This window comes from Dendropsophus ebraccatus, chromosome 9 (assembly GCF_027789765.1).
Source record: "Dendropsophus ebraccatus isolate aDenEbr1 chromosome 9, aDenEbr1.pat, whole genome shotgun sequence".
Classification (NCBI taxonomy): Eukaryota; Metazoa; Chordata; class Amphibia; order Anura; family Hylidae; genus Dendropsophus; species Dendropsophus ebraccatus.
Window position 1 is genome coordinate 27,417,930 of NC_091462.1, and position 21,444 is coordinate 27,439,373.

The 21,444-nt window shown below is 39.4% G+C and overlaps 1 protein-coding gene across 3 annotated transcripts in view; it reads right to left on the minus strand.

Annotated features, from left to right (window-relative positions):
* The window catches only part of KCNH7 (potassium voltage-gated channel subfamily H member 7), a 292,320-nt gene that overhangs the window by 73,208 nt on the left and 197,668 nt on the right, over nt 1–21,444 (minus strand). For all 3 annotated transcript variants that reach the window (XM_069985116.1, XM_069985114.1, XM_069985115.1), the window contains 2 exons: nt 6,413–6,838; nt 1,000–1,399 (listed from right to left, as the gene is read on the minus strand). In XM_069985116.1, the coding sequence (XP_069841217.1) occupies nt 1,000–1,399; nt 6,413–6,838 (826 nt within the window). The remainder of the gene's footprint in view (nt 1–999; nt 1,400–6,412; nt 6,839–21,444) is intronic.

Consider the following 21,444-nt stretch of genomic DNA (forward strand, 5'->3'; position numbering starts at 1 on the left):
AAGTAAAGCCTTAATGCAGTAGTAAGTGCAGGGAAAAAAGCACTTTATAAACATTTCCCGTAATAAGTTAATATTGGTTTGTATAATACAAATACAATGGTTTGATTTGTATAATACAATACAATACTTTAATAAAAATTTTAGCTGGACTTCTCCTTTAATTTAATTAAAAACTATGGCTTCTATTTTTTTTTTCTTGGTTGGAATTGATGCTGAGCAGGAACTAAAATTCTCTACACAATGCTTAGATAACGGTAAGATAGAAAACGACAAATGGGGCCTCTTTTTTCTTGTGATCAGTTAGGGTCCCAGAGGGCATACCCCCGCCAGACAGTGAGTGATAAAATATCCAAGTGATATTCTATGGGGTTCGGCCGTCGTTTCTTGTAATCAATTGATGTCCCACAGATCATACCCCCACCAATCAGAAAGTTATGAAATATCCTATATTCGGTGGGATTCAACCCCTTCATTCTTATGACCAGTTAAGGTCCCAGATGACATACCCCCACCTACAGCCATATTATGAAATATCTTAGCGATGTGCCATTTGCGGAACCTTTCACTCCATTAATTCCATCCTAATTGATGGCACAACTTTATAAAATAAAGTTTATTGACTTTTATCTTGTAAGAATTATTATTATTACTCATCCTAAGTATTTTATCTTTTAAGAATTATTATTATTACTCATCCTGTGTATTTTTTTTATAACTGTAGGTTTAATTAGATTATTTTAACATTACTTTTTAGCCTTTTTATAGATTTTTTTTTTATTGTAATGTCACTACAGATGGCAAATAAACACACAAAAAAACTCCTCTAAAGACTATATAACCAGAAGTATATGTAAGAGACTTAATCTTATATAGTTACTAAGAACTGTATTGTACAACATAATAAACAAAAAATTCTTGCTCCCCAGTATTCTCTAACACGGCCCTTTCTCCCTTGAACAATTCATTACAGACAAGGTGATTTAAAATCATGGAACTTACAGCCAATCAACATAACACAAATGGAGAAGATTTTTTCCGAGTTGGTGTTGGGCGACACGTTTCCAAAGCCCACGCTTGTCAGGCTGCTGAATGTGAAGTAAAGGGCTGTCACATACTTGTCCTTGATAGACGGACCAGAACTAGGATCGCTGTAGTTGTACGGTTTCTTTATTTGATCTCCTAAGGCATCTAGCCAACTTATCTTGTGAATTAAGTATGGTCGCTCCACGTTGCCAATTGCATACCAGATGCAAGCGAGCCAGTGAGCGATCAATGCAAAAATGCACATGAGCAGCATAAGGACGGCAGCGCCGTATTCTGAATATCTGTCCAATTTTCTTGCAACTCTGACCAAACGGAGTAACCTCGCAGTCTTTAAAAGTCCAATGAGAGTGGTGGTCTGTGAAGAGAACAAACTGAGTCAAATGAATGACCTGCAGACAACTGTGTGCTGTACATTAACCATCCACAACAAGTTTAGTAGTCATTGTGAGTTTTATTTTAACAAGCTCATAATAGAACTATTATCACTTATTATGATCTAGTTGATGATTTATTATAACTTGTTAGAATATATTGACCAGCACATGAATAGGGTCGAGGAGCAATACCAAACTTCCCATTCACCAAACTATACCCTGTCCTAGTAAAATAATCATAAGAATAAAAATCACAATACACAGGACAGGACAGAAAGGAGAATATTATTCCTTTCATCTGTAAGTTTTATTGTTACGGCAGATCGGTGTATATACATATAAGGAACTGTGAATATTTGCAGGTATCTATTGTACAGGATAGGGTTAGGGTTTTTTATGTTCCATAGACAGAACCCCATTAGGAAGGAACCGTGCCTGTATCTCAGTGCAGGGCCAGGAATGGATAGTATTTTAATCATGGCTGCTGGAGAAGCCTGAAAAGCTTCCGTATTCTCTAATAATAGGGTAAATGCTGTAGTCTGCATATTTAGTAACAGCGTTTAGCTGACACTATAAAATGCCTGCTGTTTTTACATGTCCTAATTCAGATCAGGCCAAGGGAGATTACTGCACGCAGGGGGGTTATACAAGGCGAATATAATTACTGCCTGTGAAGATAATAGGAATATATATATATATATATATATATATATATGGTCTCCAGAGCCTGGTGGTGTAGATTGCTGCACAGTAGAAATAAAGAATAGGGAAATATTACAAACATTTAAATACCTAGCTTCTACTCGATCTATGAGCCTAAAGGGTATACGGACCATTAAGGTAGTCCATATTGGGATCCCTGGAGTCGAGAAAACCCCATTTAGTTTGGTCATATTCCCATTTTAATAGGAAATTTAGAGAAATGAGGTAACAGTTTGTTTGTAGAAAATTGGTCATTTAGAATATCTCATATAGAGGGAGTGGAGACCCCCTGTGATATGTGCATGTGCCCTAAAAGGAAAATAAAATCTCAATCTTTCCAGTACTTATAAGCTGCTGTATGTCCTGCAGGAAGTGGTGTTTTCTTTCCAGTCTGACAAGGTGCTCTCTGCTGCCACCGGTGTCTATGACAAGGATTGTCCACTTCCTGCAGGACATACATCATCTGATAACTACTGGAAAGATTGAGATTTTTAAAGAAAATAAATTTACAAATCTGTAGAAATTTCTGGCACCACAGAATTGGAAGAATGACTAACAGGGTGGACACAAGTTGATTTTAGTACAGTTTTATTTTCCACCGGAGTACTCCTTTAAGCCTAAAGGTAGCCATATGCCGTGGCTCCGGTTGCTGGGACTAGTGTTGGGCCTGCTGGTGGGCTTTGGTGTTTTGGGGGCTTCTAGTCACGATGTCCAGGAGTGGTAACACCCATCCCCAGACACACGACAAGCCGACCTTGGTTAGGACTAATGTGAGGTGCAGATTGTGGGTGCAGGAGCCCATTGTACTTTACTTACAAAAGGTATCTTCAGTGCAATAACAACAACAACAACAGTGCTCAGATACTTAGTGCAAAAATCAATAACAGTTTTAGGAACTTGTAGAAGACGAGTTGATAGTTGAAGATAACAGAAGCAGGTGTCAGGGACCGGATAGGAGAACCCTTGCCTAATTTAGTGAGTACTCTGCTGGGATGTGGTGAAGCTTAATAGTATCTTGAGAAAGTCCTCGTACTCACGTTTGGATGAGTCCCAGTTATCTCATCTGACCGCCTTCCGCCCCTCAGTGTCGAGTTTCCCTCCTAATGGGGTAGTACAAGTCCCAGGTCTTTGTCACTGTGTGGAGCTAGCTAGTAGTATCCTTCCTACTCAGCCGAGAGCAGGTCAGTAGAAAGCGGCTAACTTTCACTGTGCTCTACTGCGGTACAGCCTTAGTAGTGTTCTACTTTCTTCAGGTGGTTGACTGCCCAGAGTTTAGAAAAATCCACAGTGTAGCCAAGGGTGAGACTCCCTTGTCTCTGGCTTCCCTGGGGCTGAAGTCTAGCTCTGGAGCTCAGGAGAACGTCCTGCCTGACCTGAAACCAGGCACTAACTAACTAAACTAAAGTGAAGTCAAGACTATAGAGGGAAGTGTGTGTAAAACTAGACCTAGTTTTGACTGCAGCTGTGCTGTGGGAGAGTGTGACACCTAGTGGTTGAAGTAAGGTACAGCAGCTTACTGTCCTAACTTTGATACAGAATAGAAACACTTTTGTCTAGGTGTAAGAAAAGAAGAAAACACTTAGTGGGACACTACACATACCCTTCCTACTTTGGGTCAGTACAAAGTTTCTTGAGACTCCACTGACAGATAATGTTGGAGGAGACAGGGGTCAGACATGATGAAATTTCACTGCACAACCCCTTTGTTCTCAGAGACATAACCTGCTGCCAGAGCAGTTAGGTTGTGGCTTGCCCTTCCCCATAAAGAACACAGGAAAGTTTGGGTGTACCAATTCTTTATCTGTATGGGGAAATGGGATTGATTGCCCAGACTGAACACCATTGTACCAAACCCTAGGCTATGAGATAAAGTACAGATGTTCAGCCTGAGGCTATGTTCGCACACATTAAAATAAGAGCTACAATTAACTGTAATTTTAAATGCTCCTCTGTCAATGTCATTCTCTCTTGCAAGAACGGCCAATTACATCATCATAATCATCATGTGCCTGGCGGGGGGAGGGGGCAGTTCATAGCTCAGCCCAGGGGCCCATAATGCTATTAAGATGGCCCTGTGTTCACACAATGTTTTCTAGAGATGAAAATTCAGCTGTAATTGTCAAGATACGTCTGTATTGTCACCTCAAAAGACATTGTGTGAACATACCCTAATACTGAAAATACTGCCATATTTTTTCCTCTAAATTATATCCATATTTGTTTTCATTCATTGATGGCAAACAAAAATTTAATAAAGTGATGAAGAATTGAATTTTTTTTTTTTTTTGTAAAAAAGGTAAAACGTTGCAACTCTTTGTGCATTTTCCATTTTTAGAGTTACACACATCTAGAAAAAAAAATGACATACACTTTCCCTTAAAGGAGAAATCCGTTCAAATGTAAGACACCAGAGCAGGTAGGTGGTGGTGGGAGCCACCACTCACAGTCACCCGCTGGTCTCCTGTAGCTCTCGGTCTTCTTGTGACATCACAACCCGGTTCAGAAATGCAGGCTCAGCCAATGAGTGACTGCAGAGGTGTCCCACCTCAATCACTGACTGGCAGAGCGGGTAGTTCCTGCTGGCTCGCGATGACACCAGAAGACCAGAGGCTGTGACAGTGGGGGCACCAGGACGGTAAGGATCACTTCATTATTATGGTAAAACCCTCTCCATGCCCTGTTTTTTTTTTTTTTTTTTTTACATTTGACTGGAATTCTCCTTTAAAACTGGTATATGGTAGGCAGCCATGATAGATTTCCCCTATAATATTAGACAGCCGCAGAACTTTTCACTGGTAGTTTTTCCCCATGAATTATGATGTATGGTGTAGTTTTGGTTTGGGCTAAAAATAAAGTCTTAAATTAAATATTGTCCGTTAATTCCACACTGAGCAAAAATGATGAGAAAGGAAATAAATCTCTAGAGACTCCGACATCCATATTTAAACACGAAAATCTCATGCTAAATCACAATTTTACATAATAAGCCTGGAGAATAGAGTGCCGACGATATAGCCTTGGGTTCCTTCACACACTTTCAGGAAATAGTCCGGTACACATCATGATTTAATTTCCACTATTTAGCAGATATTAATTTCCTTGCATAAAGAATTTCAATCGCTCAGAGACCGAGGTTCATAAAAATCATTCTTTCTTGGTGAAAATTCAACTAACGGAAGGCTGCTAAAGGAATATGGGCCCGATGGAGATAGACTGGCAACAGCATACTAGGATGGGGGATACAATATAAGGCTTTGTTCACACGTTGTATGAAAGAAAAGATTATCCAGGCCGATACTGCAGTACCGGCTGGATCTTTACAGCCGCTGAATTCTGATGCGGGTGCATCCATGTACGCCCGCATCAGAATTCCCCACTGCTCACAATGGAGCGTGTGGCCGGAGCCGCACGCTCTATTGTGTGCACTGACAGGGTTTTCTGTGGCCGCTATATATGTCAGTTTTCTACAAGGCCACTAGGGATCCCGGCTGGAGTGTATACTATGTGTATACACTCCAGACGGGATTCCCTTAGCCTACAGCACAATGTAGGAAAAGGATTATTCAAGAGCGTGTTGCAAATCGTAAACAGCAACGGCCGTGATTAATAATTTACTTACGTTGTGTGAACATAGCCTAATGATAGAAACCCCCCTTTTAAAAGGTTTGCTTGACCAAATTTTTTTCTACAGAGGTGGTGAAAAAAAAAAAGATATACTCACGTAACCCAATCCCCTGCAGCTGCCACACCAATGCTTCTGGTCCTCTCAGATACTTTCTGGTTCCTGATTATGTGCCGTCCCTGCAGGAACTACCCCACTGGTTGGAGAGGTGTCCTACAGTCAGTGATTGGCTGAGCTGGGTAGTTCCTGCAAGGGGGGGGGTGCGTCATCAGGAATCAGGAAGTAGGCAAGAGGAACAGGGATCAGAAGGCAGTGCAACAGCGGCAAGGGATTGGGACAGGTGAGTATACCTTATTTTCTATTTTTACTTCACCCCAGTTTTGATCCCCGAAAACCCTTTTAAGGTCATTCATTCTCAGGTTTATTACACAGAATGAACAGTCATAACTAAGAGCTCCTCTCCCTCTGGAGGACTGAGCAAAACTAAGTATCATATGGTCAACAACCGTACAACAAAATCTTAGCTTATCTAAGGAGGAAATGTGTAGGTAACAGCAGCTTTTCACACCGATCATAGCTAAAGTGGGTTGTCTTGGTCCGCATATTATCATTTAACAAGAGCCAAGATAAAATAACTATATGTATTGTAAAACGAATACATTTTACTCACCTCATCTGAGCCAGATCCAAAAATCAGAAGATCGAATGGTATTGCTGCGACCATATCTATTAGGAACCAGCCTTTGAAGTAATGAATTGCTATTTTTGCAGGATCGCTGACAACTTCTTCATTTAGATTGACGTACGTGGTCCGGAAGTTTATGAGAATATCAATAATAAACATGATATCTACAATTAGGTCTACGACATTCAGGGGGTTGCAGGAGTATCCACACGTTCGCCTCTTCTGCTCCTCTATGTCATTGAGTAGGAAGGCAGCTGAGTAGGGTGTGAAGATGGCAGTGTATATAACAAGCAACAATATTAACCAATCCCATACGGCTTTGAACGGGCTATAGTGCAATATAGTAAACTTATTCATACGAGGTGTTTGAAGTTTGTATTCCGGCAAGACGTCGGCTCCCAACGACAGGACCTGTGGAGATATTATTAGAGATGACAATTAGGGAAAACGCATTGCCACGTATTACCATAAAAACAGACTTTTTTACTACCCATTTTTACCATAACACTGCTGTATTCCACAGTTCTTTAAAGGAAACATTTTCCAATCTTATTCAACATTTCTCACATTTAGATACACACATAGTTTATTTTAAAAATTTTTGAATAATTTTGAAATTAGGAGGGAGTCAAACGTTCTATAAAGCAATTGCTGAGCTTTACAAAAAAATTCATAACATAAATTCTAAAAAGTTCTATATTATCCCATCTTCAGCCACTCCGGCCCCCTAACAGTAGACTCTTCCTAATCCCTCTTGATACATGATGGCCACTGCAGCCAATCACTGGTTGTAGCTGGCAAAATTGCTGCATCCTGCTTTAATATTGGCCAGGTTGTACAGACCCTCAGGAGACCAGAGGCGATAAAAAAAATCCCAATTCCTTTTTCAAAAAATTCATGTTACTATGTGGTCAATATAGTTATGATTACAAGAGATGAATGAACATCGACCACACTTGGATACCGTCAATGGCCTATGGCTGTATCCATGTTTTCCAAGCAGCCTTAGGACTGCATCTAACGGTAATCAAATCCAGAGAGTTTGGGTTCAGACTAAGCCAAACGCGCTCGAGGTTCACTCATCTCTAATGATTACATAAACTTGCACAGAATTTTGGACGCATTAAAATTTTGGACAATTAAAAAAATGCAAACAAAAACGAAACAAAAGTGTATAAAAAAACAAAAACAAAAAAACAACGGTCAATCTTAGAATAGGCCTAGTGCGTGAAGCTCACTGGGCGTGGAACATTTCCATGACAACTCGGACTTCTGGCATCAGCTGCATCTGCAGGACGAACCGTTGGATGAAGGACAGTGACAGGTACCCTTTAACAGCATTTAAAGAGATGCTTTACCATAGCCACATGGGCCATAGGGACCATTGGTCTGGAGACCAATCATTGACTTCTTAAGAGAGTGTTCTCAAGGTGGCCATACATCGATTATTTGGCAAACAGTTAATTCACATATCCCCCACATACACATGAGCATTTGATGTGGCCAAACCTTCCTGTGTTCTCAATAGGAAGGGGTAAGCTGCCATCAGACAGCTTTGGCAGGCGATTAACTCCCTGAGAACAAAAGGGTTAGACTCCACTGTCAGTGGGCCTTATACATCCTATACTGTCGGCTGAAGTTTTAGGTGTGTATGGGCAGAGTAAAAACTGCAAGATTTCAGAAGAATAAAAAAAACCTCGGTAGTGAGGAACAAAATAGTAGTAACAATAATAATAAAAATCACCAAAAATTCTTTAAAAAGACATAAAAAACGGATTAAAACAATAAGTCATCTTCTGACGACACATTCCCTTTAAGGTAACTGTGACCTTTTGCCTCATTATTATAAATGCGGCTCTTCCGTCTCATACACAGATGAATAATGAACATATGTAAATGGGAAGTCATTAGAGGAGTTTTCCAGACATTAAATCCTTGTGGTTTTACTATAGGAGACGTAATGAAGACTGCTGATATGGAACACGGCAGAGTGGGGGGTTGGGGTACGTGTGTCATGTATGCGTTCCTAGGAGAAGGTCCTTTGTAAGGTCAGCAGTTCTGCCTTTCTTTTAGAAAACCGCTGAGCGTTCGGTAGAGTTTATACCTCTGTATTTCTGCACTAGAAAAAAAACAGTTCATGTAGCTTCTAATATCATGTGTTAAAAAAAAATAATTGTTAGGAACACCATCGGCAAAATGGGTTGGAAGAGAAAACATCCATTACCTTATGGATTGTGCCGTACTTAGTGGTTAGTGCTCCATGAAACAGCAATAGCCTAAAATTACTACAACAATTTCACACAGTTAAGGAAACCACCAACAATATAAGTGATTTAAAGGGCATATTTTTTTTTCTCCAGCAGGTTAGTGTTTGTTGTAAAGCAAACTCCTCAATGTAGAGTACACTGTATTACAGAGCGCCGCTTCAAGTGGCCAAATATTAGGCTACAATTACACCTGACAGCGAGTGAATTATTGGCATAAAAAGTACAAGGATGATAATATAAACGCATTATAACGTCACTGGATGGAAGAATCATGCCTCACACTGGTTATTAAAGGATTACTGTGAGTACAACTCATCCGCTGCTGGAGGGGATCGATCAGGTATAATGTACAGGGTCGGCGTCAGTAGAGGGCTTACCCGGGCAAGTGCCAGGGCCCACAGCCTCTGTAGGGGCCCAGAGAGGGAGAGGGGCCCGTGTTCTAATGTCCAGCCAGCTCACTGTAGTGCAGGGTGAGGGGCTGAACATCAGAAGACACAGGAGAAAGGATCAGGACCTGCACAGAGAGAAAAGGGTGAAGGACCTGATCACATGACCCGCAGGTCCTCAACCCTACAGTGTGGAGAGCAACCCGACAGAGAGGAAGAAGACTGAGCTGTAAGGGCTGTGTGTCATAATAAGGGCTGTGAGTATAATAAATAAAAAGACAGACAGATAGATAGATAGATAGATAGATAGATAGATAGATAGATAGATAAGAAATTCAGAATGAATGCAGCACTCGTGTAGCGATGAATGTGGTGCCAGGCGGTATATACCAGCGACCACCCGGTATAGATAATATAAATCAGAAGAATACCGCAGCACTCATGGGATTGAATTCAACACAACGTGTTTATTTCCCCAAACAAAAATATACCTAATAAAACAAAAGTATAATAAATAAAATAAATAAAAAATAAATAAATAAAATAAATAAAAAGACAGATAGATAGGAGATAGATAGATTTCTAATATAACACTATCTATCTATCTATCTATCTATCTATCTATCTATCTATCTATCTCCTATCTATCTATCTATCTTTTTATTTATTATACTTTTGTTTTATTAGGTATATTTTTGTTAGATAGATAGATAGATTTCTAATATAACACTAACAAAAATATACCTAATAAAACAAAAGTATAATAAATAAAAAGATAGATAGATAGATAGATAGATAGATAGATAGATAGATAGGAGATAGATAGATAGATAGATAGATAGATAGATAGATAGGAGATAGATAGGAGATAGATAGGAGATAGATAGATAGATATCTATCTATCTATCTCCTATCTATCTCCTATCTATCTATCTATCTTTTTATTTATTATACTTTTGTTTTATTAGGTATATTTTTGTTAGTGTTATATTAGAAATCTATCTATCTATCTAACAAAAATATACCTAATAAAACAAAAGTATAATAAATAAAAAGATAGATAGATAGATAGGAGATAGATAGATAGATAGATAGATAGATAGATAGATAGATAGATAGATAGATAGATACAAAATAAGACCGCAGCACTCTGGTAAGACTATAAATCGGGTGCCAGCTGTCCCACCTCGGTCCACTGGTGTAATGTAGATATTCCACAAGAAGGATATGACTGCAGCACTCTCAAGTCGTGTAAAAAACGGTGATTTATTAGCTCATGGATACACTCAGTAGCAACGTTTCAGATCCATCCATAGGATCCTTTTTCAAGCAAGACTTGCTTGAAAAAGGATCCTATGGATGGATCTGAAACGTTGCTACTGAGTGTATCCATGAGCTAATAAATCACCGTTTTTTACACGACTTGAGAGTGCTGCAGTCATATCCTTCTTGTAGATAGATAGATAGATAGATAGATAGGAGATAGATAGATAGATAGATAGATAGGAGATAGATAGATAGATAGATAGATAGATAGATAGATAGATAGATAGATAGGAGATAGATAGGAGATAGATAGATAAATAGATAGATAGATAGATAGATAGGAGATAGATAAATAAATAGATAGATAGATAGATAGATAGTTCTGCATAATATTCATTTGTACCCTTGTTTCTACATTGATACTGCAGGCTACTTTAGATGATTTCTATCATTAATTAATTACTATGTTCCTGCGCTACTTGCTGTAGATTTTTTTGGCCTTGTATTACAAGGTCGTCCGTACTGTTCAGCCATCTACAACACATCACTCTTTACTTTGTTCTCGAGAGGCAACCACTGATACAATGAGAATCCTCTATTAAACGGCTCCTCTGTACGTATACCTTGGACTTTGTCCACTTCTAGTTGAAATCTGGCCAGAACCAAGCAGGGGCACCAACACAAGACATTTGGCAATGGGCAGCTCAGTGGGCCGGAACATTGACAAAAGTGATCTAATGTGTTTGTAATGTGTCCAAAGTATATGAACAATAGTCAGTCCACTCAAAAAGTTACATTGGATTCCTCCCGGGGCCAACAAATGGTATTCAAGACAAATATCATATGGCTAGAGTCCTAATAGTCATAGAATGGGATATATTGAATGTAACCTCTGTCCTTGAAGAATCCTGCAGTGATTTTCTTTCTGGTCTTGTATAACAAAGCCAAGTTAAATGACTTTCAAGACTCAGAAAGAAGGTAGCATCTTACTGTTTATCCCTTGTGTGTTGCTACAGTACTATTGAAAGCAGAGGATATCCATCACTTTCATGAAAAATCATCATGCCTTTATAGTTGAAGTTAAAGGAGTTGTCTGGAGAAATATCTTCTATTGTGCTCAAGCCACCAATCCCCTCAATACAGTTCTGATGGTGCTGATCCACACTTCCTGTTTTCCTGTTAACACACAGGAAATGCCCGATCAGCCAATCACTGGCCTCCACGTTAACCAACAGCAGCCAGTGATTGGATAAGCATTTATTTTCTGCATATCGAAATAAAGCAGAGAGAACTGTGCACAGAACAGATCAACACCGGTGGGGGATCTAAAGCAGGTGAGAACTATTTTTTTTTTTAGCACAGATATAGTCAGAAATAATTCTCTACAGAACCCTATTAAATTTTTTGTAAGTTCCGGCAACCATTTTCCTTCTTGCTCTAATGAACCTTAAAAAAGGTTTGCAAAAGGTCTTTATTAAAAAAATGTCCACCATTTTATTTTTACAGCTCCGATACAGACTATGCATCTCCATGGTAACAGAAAACAAAGTCTGGATAGGTTAAGTCTACTGTTGTTTTACTTTCTCCCTGTTCTATACTTTTAGCTAACCTACTAAATGCACAAAGTAGGAAAGAATGGAAGAACGTGTGAGGCTGACAGGCTGTGGGATTCGACTACACAGAATCTCTCTGCTGCCTGTCACCATGGAGATGCATTGCTTGCGTCGGAGCTGTAGTAACAAAATAATAGATTATTTATTGAATGGGCACTGGTGTTTCAAACAGCTTTCCTCCATGTGACAGCCTATGTGATTCCTAATGTCTCTAAAATACTTTATTAACCAAAAATTACTCCTTATTCCAGAATAGGGATGATAGAACAGCGGGAATTTTCAGGTTCGTTCGAACTCAAACCATTTCATTCAATATGGTTCGAGTTAGAACAAACCTGAAAATTCCCCCTGTTCGATCATCTCTTGGCCACTAGGTGTCTCACTTCTCTGTTATCTGCTTTCACTACCTGTCATCAGAGCAAATTTGTCTTTAGTAAAAACTAGATCAGGACAAACACAGGACGAGGGTGCAAGGTTTACTATATGCTGTATAAAGGAGATAGAGAGAGTCTGTGCATCTGTAAACCAGGGCCAATCTACCTACTGAATCTGATCCACACTGTGCCTGAAAGGTAAATCTTTGACCACCCATAAAACTCAAGTAGCTGTACTTGTGTAAATACTAGTGTACCTTCCACTATATGTCCACAGTGCTGCAATGTAATCCCCCTATCCTTAAATCCTTACACTCGCTGGGATGCTGCTACTGTTTCTTTCGCTTCTGATCACATAAGGCATTGGGAACCCAACAGATCAATAACCTCCTTCTCCCTCCATATGTAAATCTTCAGCACTATGCCAGCATTTTCAATCCAGCACACTTTCTCCAGCACTGAGTCATGATATAGTAGAGAGGAGTACGTGTTTTGCTGTGATAGGCCAGAGAAGTAAGGGAAAAAATTCATGTATGTGTGCTACTGGCAAACAGTCCAGCTCTGGTCCCGCCCCCTGAAATGTAAGGATTGAGAAATATTTTTTATGTTTTTAGGGACGTTTTTTTTTTTTACCCCACTTTTACCATCTTCTAGAAAACTTAAGGTAAACAATATCCGTGAGTATCTGACAGCAAGCAGAGACAATATGCTAACTAGCAGACGTATTTAATTAATTGACATGACAATTTTAATGAGAACTTTCTGTATTTGTTGAATTAATTGTCATGTTTAAGGAACTGTCACATTGGGAACCTCGAAAAAAAAATGAACGACCAAATGTGCATGAAAGTGTGAAATTCATTTGTGATATGATGCATTGATAAAATACTCATTCTTACATCAATCATATTTGCCTTGAATGGAGGGAAGGTAGACTTCCATCTGTTCTAGAACTGTAAAGAACATGAATGGCCGGACATAATCAATCATTATAAAATGGCCTCATTGGTAAAAAAAGTACTATACATTAAATACCAGGAAGTATATGGGGCACTAATAAATGGAAGAAACACCAATTCTTCCCTTAATATTATATTTCTGTTTGGACACTTATGGCATATGTGCAGGACATGTCACAACTATCTGATGGATGAGGCCCACCCTTAAGTGCTTTTTACATAGGCAGATTATTGTCCAGGAGCATGGTAAAAACCGCTCCTGTGGTGGATAATTAGCCTATGTTAAAGTAACAGGGAAAACGCCCAATCCTTGGCTGTGCCTTTAGCAAAGGCTTTAAAATTTACCTTAAAGACAAGACAAATGCAAACTGACACAGTGAATATTCCTATATCAGTACTGTCAGTTTCCAGATCACACAGCAGTACATACTTACCTAGCGTGCTGTTGCTGTGATCCGGCATCCTGGCTCTCCTGTCTAGCTGCTGTATCTTCAGACCGCCACCTCCTCCAGAATGATTGGAAGCTGGAGAAGATGAGGCATGAAGACAGCAGCTGGACAAAAGAGCTGGAGGAGAGGATTCCGGATCACAGCAGCAGCACTAGGTAAGTATGCACTACTGTTTGGTCAGGAAACTGAAAGCACAGATATATGGCTGCATATGGATCTCTTGTGCAGCCTGGCCACTCAATCTGTTGTGCTGTGTAAAGGTACTCCAAACAAGCATCTATCTCACTGATTGGCACTCAGTTTGCCGCCTCCTGCATCCGACAAATCTTTTAATGTAAAGAACCCTTATGGCTCACACCAGACTTGGCATAACTCCCATTGACCTAATGTGAGTGCACAAACAGTGTGACAATCTCTGTCTGCAGTTAGACTTGGAATAGAAATACTATACCCCAACCTTGGCTAGATCCCACCCTTTAAATTTTTCAATAAACAAATTTTAAGCATTTTTAATCTGTTTATTTGGTAATTTTTAGGTTTAGTATTCTTTTTAACCTGCCCTTGGAGAAATGTTATATTTTATATGTTATATATAAGTTATATAAGTTATATATAAGTCCAAACTTGACTGTGCACTACAGGTAAAACGAGTACCTGGACCCCATTCAGCTGATTTAGGTTTGTTCCCACACAGGAAGCCCAGCGATGATAACCTCATGTGGTCAACAAACGTGCTGTATACGGGGTGCTAACAAACATAGGAAAACATTAAATGCGACTGTTACCAGCCTCTCAGCCTGTGTCAAAGGGCCTATACAGTTCAGTGGAAATGTAAAATGTTTTGTTAAAATACCAGAGATATATAAACCTAAGCCTTCATGCATAGAAAAAGGATGAAACAATTCTTCAGAGTTGCCATGGATATAGCAGAGGTTGAGGAAACGGACCAATGCTTTCTCACTTAAGAGTCATCTGGTAATACCTGACCATCTCTATTGTGCACATTATGAACCTTTACAGTGAATCAGGTTCAGGTTTTTGCACATATATATATATATATATATATATATATATATATATATACAAATGATTGGAACTGAAAGATACAAACACATCGAATACATGAAATATAAATAGAGTGATGATAAATACGGGATCTGCTATTACTAATTTATGTAATTGGGAGGAATGCTGAGTGCCCTATGTGGACAACAAATGACTCTTCCATGACCGTGATGACTGTGTCCATTTCTCTAGGGGATTATTCTGCCAGGGTTGCTGCTGTTGTTTGGGCACAATCTTGGTCTCACAGACAAGTCTGCATGTCTTGGCAGAGTTACTTTGTTAATCTGTCGTCTTGAAGAAGTTAACTCTTTACACACATTAGTGCTAGTGGCTAGAGATGATCAAACATCGGGAAATCTTAGGTTTGATCGAACTCGAACATTTTCGCATGTGCAGCATTTGATTCCTGATGCATTCCTGGTTCGTGGGGAGGGAGGAGACAGCCCGAGTACCGTTTGGAATTTAGGGAATAGGCGAATTTCTAGGTAATAGGCTGTATCCCGGAATTCCAGGCAGTACTTGGGCTGTCTCCTCCTTCCCCACGGACCGGGAAGGCATCGAGAATCAAATTCTGCACGTTCAAAAATGTTCGAGTTCAATCGAGCCTAAGATTTCCCGATGTTCAATCATCTCTACTAGTGACTTATTATTTACATACTTGGGGCTTGTCGAAAAGATATGGCGGCTGTCCCTGGAATAACCCATGGATTATGTCCTTATCTCCACTACCTGTTCTCACCATGCATGGTCCACCCACAGTTTCTCCTGTTTTATACCAGTTGTAGTATGTAGAATGTAAAAGGGGGAAACAAGGAAATAAGGGGAAACATGGCATCACAACCTCATATATACAACAAAAATACATTATGTAATGAAAAAGTTCTTAAAATGTATCTGTACTGCCCGACACTGCTCCAAAATATCCAGTACTGTTCGGAAATTGTTCTCAATCCTAATGGTATCAGTATTCCAGTAAAAAACTTCTCTTATTCTGGCTCTATAGTGTCAAAGAAGCGGAGCCCAGAGCATCGATGCTCTAACCCTGCAGTGCCTTTCTCTCCGCCTTTCTTCTTTGTAGGAACACCCCTAAGTTGGTCCTTCATCTTCAGCACGCCAAGGCACGGATGTTCTAGGCCTCGTCTCTTTGACACCGCGCCTGAATAAAAAAATAACAGCACCTGAAGACAAGGGTAGCTCGAGACCAGGCAGGGATTCAGAAGAGCCTCTGAGCGGTGTCATAAGTTTGGGGATGGTGTTGGGCAATGAATTGTGAATAATATACTGGACTGTGATGATATCAACAGATAAATGGTTATAGTAACCAGACAATCGATGTGGAAGTGTGGGAGAGAAGAGAGGAGTTAATTTGAGGAAGCGGGCAAAGGAGTGATGGAATATCGGGAATGGTATACCGCCGGCGTTCTAATGTGTCTTGCAGTAACCTTTTGCATCATTCTTATTTTTGTATATTTCGCTTACGCATCCCTTCAAGGGACATATACACAAAAATTAGAAAGAAAAATTGCAATAGGTTACTGCAAGACATATTAGAACTCCGTTGGTATGCTGTCAACAGATGGCATAACGTCGGAGTTCTAAGGTGTCTTGCAGTAGCCTATTGCATTTGTTCATTCTTATTTTTGTATATTTCACTTACACATCCCTTCAAGGGACAAAATATACAAAAATTAGAAAGAAAAAATGGAATAGGTGAACCTAGCACCCTCTGCTCTCCGGAGTTACTCTAGTTGAGTAATCGAACATTTAAAAACGAGCAATTAATCATTTTAGTGCTCGCTTAAACACTAATGCTAACCCCATTTTTAAAGTCTTTTTTTTTTTTTTTTACGGTCTGTGATAGTTTTAAGGATCTAGCACTTGGCTACATGGTACCACATGCTAGGTTGCATCTCTAACAAACATCAGTTACACTGGGGTAGAATGTATGGAGCAGAGAGCGAGTTCTATACCATCAGAAGATGATTTTAAACTTGGTTGTGTTTTAAGAGATCGAGGTCTGATGACATAAAAAGAATGCTCTCTCACTTCCAGTCTTCTGTGGTAAAGGTGCCACCTGGCTCCTGTCCCCAGCTAGTCTGAAATCACAGTGGAGGTAGATACCTCCAAGAGGAGAAAAGCATAAAGCAGGGATACAGTGTGCTTGGAAGCTATTGAGTTCAGTTCAGGCAAAGTTTTTTAAAGGACGGGGTAACAGTTGTAGTATTATCTAAGTGTCGTATAACACATTTACTTGGGCACTGTTAAAGGGGCTTTCCGAAGACTACACCTATGTACCCATATATAAGTAAATAAATTTATTTTACTTTCTGTGGTCTTTCATGCTTGTCTTCTGCTTCTGATCAAACTATGTGTTGTCTTCATTAGCCCAACTTGCTGTCTGGTGTACATGCTGTAATGGACTTCCTGTTCCTGCTGTACACTCTAGCTGGGAATTCAGACTACTTTATCCCCCTCCCATTAAACCTTCTTTACTTCAACCCCCTCCCACTAGAATATAGACCTGGCTGAATTCAAGCTGGAGAGTACAGAGTAACAGGAATTCCATCAACGCATGTACACCAGACAAGAAGGGCTAATGAAGATAACAGAGCAGTTTGCATTGAAAGCAGGAGGAAAGACCAAGGTAGCATAATCATTTATATACTAACATATGTTCATTTATTAGAAAGCTCAAAATAGTTTTTTGTAGTTGAAGAACCCCTTTAAGTGTTTGTTATATAACGTCTGCCACCCAGCGATCACATGATTGCCAGGCTAGAAAGCTCCTTTGGTGCTGTATACACATTGTTTATTCTGTATTGTGTATTGAGCATTGTGTATCCTTCTCTCTGGGGAACACAGCTGCCACTGACAGCTGTCTCTCAGCTCTTGCATGATCTCCGTGCCACTATAAAACTCTGCAAGGACATTCTAGAACATCCTTGCAGAGTTAATCGTCCACCGCTCAAATGTTTATAGTCATCAGGCAGTCGGTTAAACAAACTCTTTTGATGAAACAGGTTAGTTTCCAAAAAACTATCAGTACAATGCTATACAATAAAAATTGTATAATTAAAATGCAATGGGGATTTAGGTAACGGATGTAAAATCTACTATATTATATTTACTACACCATAGTAAAGATGGCGTCATTGTTCACAGCGGTCTAACAGAAGCCGCCCAATATCATTTAATCCACATTCAAATGCAAAGCCACAACATGTAAATGCTAGCACGCAAACCAATTAAATCCTGAATATATTAACAATGTTTATTTTTTACCAGCCGAGAAGAGTGGTGACTTAAAGCGTCTGACTCTATTGTAATACCTGAATGAATATTTATTAGACCGGACACAGTTGTTCCAAGAAGATGAGCAATAATAGGAAGCACAAAGTAAACTATTAAAGGGAATCTATCAGCGGGGTCGCCTATAATAACCTGCCGGGATCCTCTAATAGAGCTTGAGACGCTGGTCACATTGGTGCTTCTCTTTCTGGTCTCTGTTTTTGAGAAAACCACATTAGGCTGGGTTCACACTGCGTTTTTGCAATCCGCTTTTTTCAAGTTTTTTTGCAAAAAAAATGCATGTGTGTGCATTCGTTTTTTCATTGAATTCCATTATAACAAAAACGGACCGTTTTTTTTTAACGGACACTAAAATGAGGTTGACTACGTTTTTGTGTACGTAAAAAAAAAAGGGATACATTGGTGGCAACATCGAGAACCTTATTAACATTCGTAGGCCTGGAGACCTCATGCTTGCACAGTAACATCTTCTACACATAGGCCCTATTTCCCACTTCTTTACTGTGGGGGAAGGCATAGGAGGATGCCTTCTTACTGGTTCTGCGGAACAGGGGTAGCAGTGCACCTGCGGGCATAAAAGAAGGATCAGTGTGATCAGTGTCACAAGCTCTATAAGTAGCTAATAGCAAGTTATTATAGGTGAATCTGCTGATAGATGCCTTTTAATACAGACAAAGTATGCTTCTAATGAATTAAAGGGGCCTTCTATGGCTATTATTTTTTTATTGATGACCTATCCTGTTAATAGGTCGTTAATGTCTGATAGGTGGGAATATGAAACCTAGCAGAGCCATGGTGCTCATACACAGTGAAGAGAGCTGAAAGCAGACAACTCCATACTTAGTGTAGTGGCCACAATGGGTTACCGCATCTCAGCTCTCAATGATTTGAAAGAGAGCTGAGCTGCAGTAACCAATCACAGCTACTACACAATGCATGGAGATGCTTATTTCCATATATTAAGGCCTATTTCTAGATGTTTATATAAAATCAATTGTGTAACTATGCTTTGGCACAAAATAAAATGGTATAATGTGTGACTTTTTAATGGGGGGGTGGGGGGATTTATCAAAGAACAGCATTTTGCATGACAGTCTGTAGCAGAGACCAAAACTGTTAATGTTGCACTAAGCTGGTACTGTGGTGTGTTATAGGTGCCAGAGCACATAAGTACAGGAGCAGGTTCTCGGACTTCCTGCGCCTTACTGAAAATATCCAGCCCAAAATCAGCCCAGCTCAGGTTATACTTACCTTTCCTGCTCCCCACCACCACTTCTTAGTCCCTGTTTCTCCACCAACGCCGGTGCTCTTCTATGCTTTATTGCACTTCCTTATGTCAGTGTCGACACAAGTCCGGCCCGCTCTGCTAATCAGTGACTGAGGCAGGGCACCACTGTGGCCACTAACTAGCTAAGTGGGCAGGATCTTGTGTCCTCACCAACACAAGGAAGTGCAGCCCAGAAGGGACTGAGGCAGAGGTGGAGCAAGGGAGGTGAGTATATGTTTTTTTTTTTTTTTTTTTTAATATATTATTGGACCCTAAACCTGAATATTTAAAAATGTCCTCCTGAATGTCCCTTCATTTTATCACAGTTTCCATATGAATGAATAATAATAATAATAATAATAATAATAATAATAATAATAATAATAATTAATTCATGATAAATGAATTATATAATTTTAACTAAAATAACTGAGACAAATATTGGTTTTCGAAGGTTGAGACACAAAACAAGCTGTGAACAACTGCCACTGTTGCAGAACTCTTTCTTTGCCTTTCTCTTTAACTCATTCTATATCAATCATACACCTTGAAAAAAGTGTGAATGCTGCATAACCTCAAAAAGAATTGTGTTCTAAAAATCCATTTTAGTAGTGAAGGATTCCAGGAAAAGGAAAAATAACCTACATGAAAAGAAATGTTTAATACACAGACCAATTCAACCCCTTCCTGCCAAACCCACATATATATATTATATATTTTCTTGGATGGTAGAGCTGGCCTGCATGCAGTGCCACTGACTATAGCACACTGTCACAAAGAAAGCCTGACACTGTAGTGTAACAGGAAGCTGAAATAATCAGGTTCTCATCACTGAAACAGCTAAACCAATTGAGACATATTTGTGAATTCAGAAGCTGTCTCTTCTGGTTTGGGGTAGTTTTTAGGGAACTCCATTATAATTATATTTTATTAATAAACAATTGTAAATATAATAATTTAATATATATATATATATATATATATATATATATATATATATATTTATAATATAATTATATAATATATTTTGTTAATAATTAATAATAAATATTATAATTATTATTTATTTTTAACCCCTTCAAGACAGAGCCCTTTGATGCACAAAAGTCCAGGTCAGATTAATGCAATGTTCCCCGGCCTTCTATGAGCCATAGCTCTTTTATTTTTCCACCTACAGGACTGGTCGGGGTGTCAATTTTTGCTCCATGATCTCTAGTTTTTATTAATATCATATTGGTGTAACAGAAAATTTTTTATCGCTTTTTATTAATTTTTTGTGATATATAGTTTAATAAAATCAGCAATCCTGGTGCTTTTTTTTTTCGTTTACGCCGTTCACCGTGCGGGAACAATAATGTTATATTTTAATAGATCTGACAATTCTGCACGCTACAATATGTTTATTTATTTATATTTCTATTTTTATAATGGGCAAGGGGGTCTTTTAAACTTTTATTGGGGGGGGCGTTATAGGGTTTTTTAAAATACTTTTAAAAACTTTTTTATTACACTTTTTTTTTTACACTTTCGTTTACTGTAAAATATGCAATCATTAGATTGCATGTACTGTTCTATGCTATGCAAACGCTGAGACGACGCAGCTGACTGTCATTACCTCCAGCCCCGGACACTGATGTAAGCGGGATCGCTCTCATTGCAGCGATCCCGCTTACATCAGGAACGCATGTATACATTCCTACTGCACGGGGTATGTGCAGTAGGTACATATATATACATGTTACTGGGGGGAAGGGGTTAAAGCGCCCCGAGTCACAAGCTCCCTGACTGCTGCTGGCCTCCAGTTTCTCCCAGGTTCTCGTGTCATCATGACCCAGCTCAGGATTGCCCGCTCAGCCAGTCACTGACTGGGGTGGAACACTGCTGCAGTCATTTGAAGAGTGGCCCCTCCCGCCGGTTCGTGACAACAAGGGAACCTGGAAGAGACTGGAGCCCAGCAGCAGTCAGGGAGCTTATGATTAGATGCTTCAGGGGTGTAAGTATACATTTTTTTTATTATGTTCCCGCACTCCCCTACCTGTAGTTTTCATTTTGGTCATAACTT